At 58.5% G+C, this 10,344-nt stretch overlaps 1 protein-coding gene across 1 annotated transcript in view; it reads left to right on the top strand.

The window, feature by feature from the left end:
- The first annotated feature begins 6,259 nt into the window (after window positions 1–6,259).
- AP2A2 (adaptor related protein complex 2 subunit alpha 2) overlaps window positions 6,260–10,344 on the top strand; it is a 67,390-nt gene continuing 63,305 nt past the window's right edge. Inside the window, exon 1 of the mRNA XM_070782783.1 lies at window positions 6,260–6,464. Coding sequence (XP_070638884.1) covers window positions 6,398–6,464 — 67 coding nt within the window. The 5' untranslated portion in view covers window positions 6,260–6,397. The remainder of the gene's footprint in view (window positions 6,465–10,344) is intronic.

The raw sequence follows: 10,344 nt of genomic DNA, 5'->3' as shown, positions 1-10,344 counted from the left end.
TTTGAAGTGTTGAAAATGCTTAATTAACTGAGTTTGTAGATGGCTGCTGCTAAGTCACTTCAGTCGTGTCCGACTCTGTGCGACCCCATAGATGGCAGCCCACCAGGCTCCCCCGTCCCTGGGATTCTCCAGGCAAGAACACTGGAGTGGGTTGCCATTTCCTTCTCCAAAGATGGCAGAGGCCCCTTAAAAATGACTATAAAATCTGTCAGGTTTATAAAGGGGATAACAGGGCTTGTAAAATTTAACTTAGCAGGTTAAAAAATGAAGCTTTTAAATTGGAACATTAATAAATCGAATCCCAATTATTTAAATTTAATGTAAGTCTGAGTATAACCCCCTTGCTCAGCCCCTAAACTCTAACCCTTAGCCCCCATCGCTGGCCCTGTTGCCTGAGGAGCAGCCTGCCCTGTCAGGTCCAGGCTCTGAATGGCGAGCCCAGGTCTGGCCCACCTTGTTCCCAGCCTGTTGCAGATGCAACACCAGAGGACACACCAGGGCAGATGCAGGCCCCATGGAGCAAGAGGGCCTTCAGAGGCCAGCCCTCCTGCCACCACTGAGCCCTCCCCCGTGTTCTGGGACACTGCAGAGCTAGAGCACCCCACCTCAGGGGCACCTGGCCAGCTGAGGAGTCCAAGTCAGTGGCGGCCTCTCCAGGGTGACCTTGAGGGCATCCCTGACCTACTGTGGGGAGCCCATTGCCTGTAGATACCCCGAGAGCACCCACACGTGGCTGCTGGTGGTGCCTGGTGGCTGTGGAGCTCCAGGAGGCTGGGCTTGTGTCTCCCCTGGGCCAGCTGGTGCTCCCAGGGGCGGGGGCGAGGGGGGTCCCTGTCCTCGCCGGTAGCCCCAAGGCGCCCTTCACTTGCCGAGTCAGCACAGGGTTAGTCTTTCCTGCCAGGGGCCTCCCATGACTTGTCGTGTTTTAATGGGGTCACCCCAAGGGCAGGGCACAAGCATGATCACCGAGGGTGTCCTGTCACTTCTGGGCCTCAGTTCGGTTCTCAGGCCGGAAGGCCAGGAGGAGGGACGTGCGTCCGGATTTCCTGCCGCCCAGCCCTCCCCTGCTTGTGGATGGAGACATCCTCCCTGGGTGCTGGGATAAGCAAAGTCCAGAGGGAGAAGGGCAAGGGCGCAGGGCGGGTCACATGCAGCGGAAGCTTCCAGATACCGCTCCAAGCCAGCACAGCAAGCTTCTGTCCCTGCGCCCTGCCCCAGCTCACCTGGCTGGGGCGTCACAGCCTGACCGGCACGTGGGTGTCCAGTCAGCGGCGGGGCAGGTGCTGCGCCCCAAGGTGGGCTTCTGTGACAGGCGGGGGCCGTGCACAGGGCCGTGTGCTTTGTGCTGTGGGTCCTGGATTTTAATGCTTCCCGCCACCCCATGCCCACATGAAAATGCCATAGCAAGTGTGAGACGGTACGTGGGTCCGCAAAGCCAAATGGGCAGCGTGTCTTGGGGGCTGTAGTGCGGCACGTGGAGTGGTGGACCCTGGCAGGCCGTCCACGTCCCGATCTCCGGCCCCTGTGACGCAGACCGTGTTTGGAAATAGAGTCTTTGCGGTTGTGAGTAAGAAGCTTGGGACAAGGTCAGCTTGGATCTAGGCGGAGACCTCAATCCAATGACTGGGATCCTTAGGAGAGGGAGGAAGATCAGAGACAGACATGGGGGAGAAGGCCATGGGCTGAGGGAGGCAGAGACGGGGTCCCACATCCCCTAGCCGAGGCTGCAGGCAGCCCCTTGAAGCTAGAAGAGGCGGGAAGTGGAGTGCTGCTCATCACCTCCAGCAGAACCCCCGCTGCACGTACCCTGACCCTGGACTTCCGGCCGCTGGAACCACGAGAGGGTCCACTTCTGGCACTCCCGAGCCATCAGTCTGTGATGATTCGCTGCAGCGTCTGGAGGAAACTACCATGAGCGAGCCACTCAGTCGTGTCCAGCTCTTTGCAGCCCCATGGACGGCAGCCCACCAGGCTGCATGGGATTCTCCAGGCAAGAATACTGGAGTGGGTTGCCATGCCCTTCTCCAGGGGATCTTCCCAACCCAGGGATCAAACCTACGTCCCCTGCATCATAGGCAGATTCTGTCTGAGCCTATGGTGGTGCTGAAGGCCTGGAGTGATATTTTTAGGCATATTTTCTTTCCCAAAGCTGTTTTTCTCAGGCTAATCTTAAAATTGGCATAGATTCCATCAGCTCACCCTTAGAGGCAAGAGCTGCAGTGGGTGAGTGTAGGCCCGAGACGCCCCAAACGCACTAAAACAAGAGGCCTGTTCCGTGATAGCTGGCTGTCTACCGGCCTGGCTGATCTGTGCTTTAAGGTCAAGGGGTGTGTTTTTCAACAGGTACCTTAGGGAGACTGAGTCATGCGTTCCTGCTCTGGAGGTGAACGGGATGCCTGACCTGGCAGCATCGTGGAGGGGGCAGGGTCTTCATAGCCACCTCCCCCACCCCTCCCCTGGTCAGTGTCATCAGCTGTGCGGCTCCCGCAGCTCAGGAGTGACAGTGCTCGTAAGGCCCCTTCAAGCCCAAGGGGAACGGATGTGAAATGGTCTTTGTGTGGGGGCTTTTGGGTGTTTGTTTTTGTTTCTTTGTTTAAAGAAAGGTAGACTGCTGCAAGCAGCACCTCGTTTGTGGGTGTCTGGCGTCTTGGAGGGGATTCCCAGGTGGCACTGGTGGGCCAGAACCCACCTGCCAATGCAAGAGATGTAAGTGATGTAGGTTGGTTCCCTGGCTTGGGAAGATGCCCTGGAGGAGGGCATGGCAACCCATTCCAGTATTCTTGCCTGGAGAATTCATGGACAGAGGAGCCTGGCGGGCTACAGTCCGTAGAGTTGCAAAGAGTCAGACACAACTGAAAGGACTTAGCACGCATTCGTGGAGTCTTAGAAGCCTGACTACCCTAAATTTTCTTCCAAACGGACCTCGAGAGCTTGTCTGGAGGTTCCAGCAGGGGCGTACAGCTACTCAAATCTCTTGACCGCAGAACAGTCCTCTGCTATTGGGGGAGGTTGTCCTGTTCAAATGAGCATGCAGCTTTGGGAGGGAAGCATATGGAGCTGTGAAGGAGGAAGGGGACACCCGCCTAGCCAGCCAGATCAATGGGGTGATCAATGGGGTGACAGATGTTGCAGCCAGATGGCCCTCGAATGTGGTCTTGATGACAAGCCACAGGACAGATTGGGGGGCCATTCTGACACGTCCCAGGCACCAGCATCCCGCTGACACAGCACCTTGGGCGTGGGAACAGGTGGGAATCAGCATCTAGGTTTGGCAGGTGTAACAGAGCCCCCAGTCACAGCGGCACAAACATGGATGGCCTGAGGCTCACACAGTGCGGGGGTGGTGTGCAACTGAGCTCCAGCCATCAGAACCGTGCTCCAGGTAGGAGAATGGAAAAGGAGGGGCAGGGATTCAAAATCAGGTCCCCAAAAGTGCTCACTCAAGTCATCGTCTGTCCTGGGTTGAATTGTGTCCTCTGAAGTTTCACACGCGGAAGTCCTCAGTCCCCATAGCTCTGATGGGACCGTATCTGGGTCGTTGCAGGTGTAATTCATTAAGAGGAGTTCGTACTTGGCCCCTGATCCAGCATGACGAGTGTCTTTGTAAAAAGGGGAAATTTAGACACAGACAAGCATCGAGGGAAGATGGTGTGAGAGACACAGGCTGAAGACGGCTGTCGAGAGGCCAAGAACAGAGGTCTGGACCAGATCCTCAGTCTCAGCCTCGAAGGAACCAGTCCTACTTGATCAACAGCGTCCAGCCTCCAGAACTGGGAGAGAGCACAGCACTGAGTTCCTTTCCCTGCATCATATGCAGGAGTTTCCAGCATCTCAACCCTGTTTAAACACGGGGCCACTGCATCCAGCCTCCAGACCCTCAACTGCCCAGGCAGACTCAGGTGACCCAGATCGCCGAGTGCCCCTTGGGATTGGTCTGCTCTCTCAGAATCCATCCTGAACACATTCTACAGTTCTACTGACAGACACTCAGCTTCCTGCAGTTCTCCTGGTGGCCAAGCCTTCACATCCGGGTGTGACTGGGTGTTGGGACCTCACTGTCCCAGGTCTCAGTGGATGGGGCTGGGCCAGGAGGTTTGGGGGCAAACTGACTTTTCTCCTACAAAGTAACCTCTCCAAGGATGTCATGACTGGGTCTTCAAGTATGGGGACAACACTGTCTAATGAGGGGAAAAGGGCTGTGGAGGGTGACGGGGCTCCTGGAGAATAGGGCTTGGTGTCACCTGGGCTGCCCCACCCCCCACCCACCTTCTCTGGGCCCCAGCCGGAGGCCACAGGTTCACCTTCCGTGTCTCTTTCGGAACAATCCAAATCTGCCGTGTGTGACTCCGGACTCAGTTTAATGGCTATGAGAGAGGAGACGGGCCGCCACAGGCAGGTTCCTGCCTCCCCGAGATGAGCAGTCAGGGGCTTGAGCTCATCTCTGTCCTCCAGGTGGTCTGGCTTCCTTCAAAGGCCCCACCCACCACAGAGTTCTTGAATTCCTGATGCCCTGCCTGCTGGCCAAGACGGGGGATATGCTCAGTCCCTGGAGCCTGGCTGAGCACATCATTCCTGGTGAGCACAGTGGGCCACGGGGGCCCAGGACACCACATCCTGTCCCCGAACACGCACGGCTGCTTGGACCTCCGGCCCCGTCTGGGCCAGGATGCCAACCCCAATTTTTCGGAAAGTTATTGTCAACAACCCCCTCCAGATATTATAGGGAGGAAACTGGTTCACTCGTAAAACTGACAGGCTCAGGTACAAGAAGGATCACTCTGGATACCACGGCCCCTGGCTCTGGGCTCCCCCGCCTTTGTTTCTTCTTCAGAATACAAGTGTTGGGGCCTTCCCTCCCATTGGCCATGGAAGGAGGAGGGCCTGGGAACCAGCACGGGCTGGTCCAGTTCACACAACCCAAGAAAGGGAGCACTGCGTGCTGCTGAAAGGTTAAGTGACCTGAAGGGCAGGTGAAGGCGCGCCAGGAGGCAGGAGGCTGGGGTCTTTCTCACGGCCAGTGGCACGTCTCACCAGTCTCTGGACACTGACTCCCCCGCCCCGACCCCCCGCCAACATACACACACATGTGCAGTGATCCCAGGAGGCGTAGGAAGCCCAGGGTCAGCACTGAGAGCGGTGTGATGCCTGTCCATCTCTGAGTCTGTCCTCCGAGAAGCCCCTCTACTGTGGGCTGAGTTTGCCATCTGTCTATGCCATGCACGAGCCCCTGCAGCCTCTTGGCACTGCCCTGCCCAGTGAGTGGCTGCCAGGGGTGGGTCATGGTCTCCTCACCTGAGTCCCCAGGCCTGGCTACGGTAGGGTTATCTCCTCCCCTGGGGAAACAGGCCCTAGGGGGTATCTCCTTCAGGAAGGCCTCTGCAGCCCCGTCCCCCCTTTGCAAGTTTTGGAAGGTGGTGAAATTGCTGCCTTATATGCATTCGGGTCTCCACAGGTTCTGGCTTCCCCCAGGGGTCCCAAAGGACCAGAGCTTGGGTCCTTGGTCCATGGAAGGGGAGCTGTCCCTTTGTTCTCCTAGCCAGGGTCCATCAGGGGCCCAGCCTCTTACTGGGAAGTGAGCTGGGGTGGGTCTGGGCTGTGGCATTGGAACCTCTCTGGAGAGAGCGAGGCCATCCCACTTCGTGAAGGAGAGCTCGGTGGGGCCACCTGTTCTCCAGACAAACTCCTGGGGTCTCTGCCCGCTAAGATCCCTGCAGTGCACTGCGGGTGGGCCCTGGTCCTCGCCTCCACCTCCCCAGGCTGCGGAGGTGGGTGGCGGCAACAGTGGCAAAGGGTGCGGTTGGTCACCAAGGAACTGGATTCAAGACTGAGCCCTGGTCCCCTGGTGCTGTCAAGGGGTGGGGGTGGGGGGTGGGGGGGAAGCTGTCTTCAGGGCTCAGTCTCCCCTTTGTAAAGAGACGGGCTGCCTCTGGACGGATGGGTGATGGGCAGCTGGCCCAGAGCTCTGGATGGCGGGAGGCCGACGGCAGGCGGCCCCAGAGCCGGGCGGGAGGGCGGTGAGAGGGTGGGCGGAGGCGCGGCGGCGGGATCGGGGCGGGGGGCGGTGGGGGCTCCCGGGTGGGGGTCGGCAGCGAAGAGTCTGCGCGGCGGAGGCCTGCGCTCCCTCGCCTCCGCCGGGCCCCTCCCGCGGCGCCCGGCGCCCGGGGCCGCCGCCCGGGCCTGCGGGCCCGCCGCCGACGTGCTCGTCCCCGCGCCCCGGCCGCCGTCGGTCGCCGCGCGAGCCAGCGTGCGTGCGTGCGCGCGCGCGCGGCGGCCCCGAGAGCGGCGCTGGAGCCTGAGGCGACTGGGTCGAGGCGGCTCCTCCCGGCTCCCGCTCCTGCGGCCCGCTGCCCTCTCCTTCCCAGGGCCCGCCAGCCCAGGCCGCTCCCCAGGCCCGAAGATGCCGGCCGTGTCGAAGGGGGACGGGATGCGGGGCCTGGCGGTGTTCATCTCGGATATCCGCAACTGTGAGTGGCTGGGCGCCGGACCGGCCTGCGGGGGGCGGGGGCGCAGGCCGGGGTGAAGGGCTGGCCGGCACTGGCCTTCGGGGGCTGGGGGCTGGGACGCGGACCTGGAGGGCGGAGGTCCGAGGCGCGGACCTGGCGGCGGGGGTCCTGGGGTTGGGGGCTGGGGTCCGGGGCGCGGACTTGGAGGGCAGGTGGGGGCTGGGCTCCCGGGCACGGACTTGGAGGGCGGGGGTCCTGAGGTTGGGGCTAGGGTTCCGGGCGGGGGTCCTGGGGTTGGGGCTGGGCTCCCGGGCGCAGACCTGGCGGGTGGGGGTCCTCGGGCTGGGGCTGGAGTCCGGGGCGCGGACTTGGAGGGCAGGGGACCTGGGGTTGGGGCTGGGTCCGGGGTGCGGGCAGCGTTCAGCACCCGCGCAGGGGTCTTGGCTCTGCTGAGGGGCTTCTAGCGAAGCCGCCCCTCCCCAGCATGATGTCACCCGGAGCAGTCGGCCGGTCTTTCTAGTAACGAAGCATCTAACCCAGCGTTTTCCAGAATAGCGTGCCTTTTCACTGGGAGTGGGAGTAGCGAAACCCGCGTCTTGCGGGGAAGCAGCTGCTTGACCCGGGTCCTGGCGGCCTGTTAGGCCCTGATTAAAGTGACTCGTTCCCAGGGAATTGGCCCCAGGCGGTGGGGTGGGATGGCCTAGGGGAAATGCTCTGCCCACTATCTTTGGTCGGGGATCGCGTTTTCAGCGACATGTGCCTGCCCCTCACAGAGTGGAAAAATCCACACGGAAAGGTGAACCCGGCTGGAGGCAGGGGGTGCACCCTTCGACCACCCATACATTTAACTTTGGTGTGCAGAAACTCCTGTTGATTTTCAGGTCATGTTCCCTTTATTTGGGCTTCCCTGGGGGCTCAGATGGTAAAGAGTCTGCCTGCGGTGTGGGAGACCAGGCTTCCATCCCTTGGTCGGGAAGGTCCCCTGGAGAAGGAAATGGGAGCCCACTCCACTATTCTTGCCTGGAAAATCCCATGGGTGGAGGAGCCTGGCAGGCTATACAGTCCATGGGGTCGCAAAGATTCGGACATGACTGAGCGACTTCACTTTTCCCTGTATTTAATTAAAAAAATGAAATACACAAAACCAGTTTCTTGTCTGGCTTTAATTCTCATTTTTAACCTACCAGACATTTGTGGATTTCAGTGGCTGAGGTTTACTGTATGTTTTAGAGAATGCATGTAACCACCTGCTGGTACATGTTGTCCGGAGCCCTCCCGTGATCGCCTCACTTCCTTAGACTGGGGTGGAGGACCCAGACTGTGGAAGGTTCTAGCTTCTGTTCCTTCCCCTTTTCTGCAAGAAATCCATGTGGAAACACACCCTGAGGTCTGTGCTTTTACAAGTAGGGCAGTATCCTGTTGTCCTCTGCTGTGTAATGTGATTTTCTAGATAATAACATGCATAGTCGTAATGTGTCTTGTAAAGCTAAGTGTGGGTGTATTGCTGCTTCAGGAGACCCTTGGGCCAGGGCTCAGCTGCTTTAAATTAACCTTGACATCTGTCCTTTCATTTTGGAAGAAAATTGCTTTGGGCAGGTCATTGAGCTTGAAATCCCTTTTCTCAGTTTTGTAGACTAGTTCTGCTAACTGGATGTTTTCTGTGCTGGGTCTGCCACAGCGTGCGGACTCTCCACCTCTGCCTGTGGCATTTGGTGCTGATCACTTGTGTGACTCCCGCCTGTGGCCTCTACCTTCTAAATGCTTCCGTTGTGACAACCAGAAATGTTTCCAGCTGTTGCCCTGGTGGGGACCCCCACTCTGGGCCCTAAGCAGCTGGTGTGGAACAGTGAATTAGACAGTGTCTTCAATGAAGGAGCTGCTGTAAGAAGAAGTGCCTAATCCTTCGGAGGGCCAGGGGTGGGCTCAGGCCTCTGTTTAACGTGGCCCCCTCCTCAAAACCAGCTTTCCTACTGCACCTTCTTGTTACCCTGCATCAGACGCGAGGCTGTCCTCTCCTGTCAGGACAGCGTAGGCAGTTCGTGGCTCTCTGTCCTCTCCCCGCCCCGCCCTGGAAGCCCCACAGGGTGGGGGCCACACGCAGTGTCTGTGTGAGGCGGTCACCCCGTAGCTGAGTAGGTGAGTGCAGAGAAGCTCTACCCTGGTAGTGATCCGGAGCCTGTTGTGGCCAGGCCAGTGAGCGGTGGGCACAGCAGGGAGGAGGAGGAGGAGGTCTGACCTGAGAGCCTGCCACCTGGTCAGAGCTGCTCTGAGCTTGAGCCCTCGGTGGCAGGTGAGGGGTCCCCGCTTCCTCTGCTTGTGGCTCTGCTTTCCTGTCGTGAGAGTGACCCCTGTGCAGAGAGGGCACCTGGACCCACGGCCGCAGAGCTCCGTCTCCCCCGCTGACACGGACGGAGTGTGTAGCTGAAGTATCACTGAAGTGTTTCATCTCTAAAATTGTGGCTTCCTTTACCTTTCCGCACGATGTGGTCTCTTAAATGTCCCCCTTAGCGTGAGCTCTGCCTCACGTGGCGGCTGGCTGCAAGCTGCTGCCGGGCCTGAGCGGTGCCCGTGTCCTGGTGCTCCATGTAGCTTTGTGGCTCAGTTACCAAGCCAGCTCCGTGCCTCATACATTAACTTGATCCTGTCTTACTGACTTCAGCCCGCTAGGTTTGACTCAGTGAATGTGGTGTGTGGGAGTTCATGAACTGTTTCTCTTGATCGTTTTTAAACATGTTAAAAAGATTCTATTCCTTTTATTTAGTCCCAGTTGTAAAATAATTTCTTTATTCAGAAATAAACATGGAGCCATAGGAAGTTGCAAAGAAAAGGACAGGGAGGCCCCAGCATTGCTCAGCCGTCCCCCCCCTCTCACGACAGTATAGCTCCAACAGCAGGAAGCGGACACTGGTACAGCCTGCCAGGTGTGGTCGCGTTTCTCAGGTGTTGTATGAGGGATGTACGTGCGTGTGCATGGGCGCACGCGTGTGTAGGTCTGTACGTTCTTTTTGGGTGTGCCACAAGCCTTGCGGAATCTTTGTTCCCCGAGCAGGGCCCTCCGCAGTGACAGCGAGGAGTCCTCCACTGGACTGCCAGGGAAGCCCCAAGGCCTCTGCTTTCCCCAGGTGCAGCTTCACGTGACCCCAACTTAGCAGACGCAGAGCTGTCTCACCATCACAAAGCCCTCTGCCACGTCGTGTAGTCAGCGCCTGCCCTGGCCACTCGTGTGTTCTCCGTCTCTGCGTCACCCTCTCAAGGATGTCGTGTGAGTGAAGCGGTGCAGTGTGTGACCTGCTGAGGCTGGCTTTTCTCACTGGCACAGTCCCTGGAGGGCCATCCGTTCAAGCACTGAAGTCACAGTGAAGGATCTGGGCCTTCGTTGGTGGCCCAGTGGCTAAGACTCTGCCCTCCCAGGCCCCTTCCACCCCTGGTCAGGGACTAAGATCCTGCACGCTGCATGGAGTGGCTAAAACAACAGACAGAGAGCAGACAGAAGGAAAGAACTGCTGAAACCGGTAAAATAGTAGCTATTTGCTCTTTACTTGGTTGTTTGGGAACTTCTGTTTGCTTTTGCACATACGATAGTATCAGCGGAGGAGCTTTACGCATTGACTTGTTGATGCTAGAACATTGCTCCAGATGTAGAACCTGCTGAAAATGTCAGAACTGACCGCAGAGTAACGGGGACCGCGCTGAGGGAGAGAAGGGGTGAGACTCGTTCTTGTGGAGCCCATCGTGTCGCCAGCGGGCAGGAAAATGCCATCTGTTCCTCCGTGCACGCGGTGGCGGGAGCTGGGGCTGCACAGACGAGTCGAGACACTTCCAAGGTGCTTGGAGGCTTTTCATTTAATCCCTCCAGGCACTCACTCAAATGAAGGGATTCAAGGGGACAGATGTAATTAGC

Source organism: Bos indicus, chromosome 29 (assembly GCF_029378745.1).
Source record: "Bos indicus isolate NIAB-ARS_2022 breed Sahiwal x Tharparkar chromosome 29, NIAB-ARS_B.indTharparkar_mat_pri_1.0, whole genome shotgun sequence".
NCBI classification, from domain to species: Eukaryota; Metazoa; Chordata; class Mammalia; order Artiodactyla; family Bovidae; genus Bos; species Bos indicus.
The sequence above is the reverse complement of the archived record's forward strand: the minus strand, read 5'-3'. Positions and strand labels throughout refer to the sequence as shown.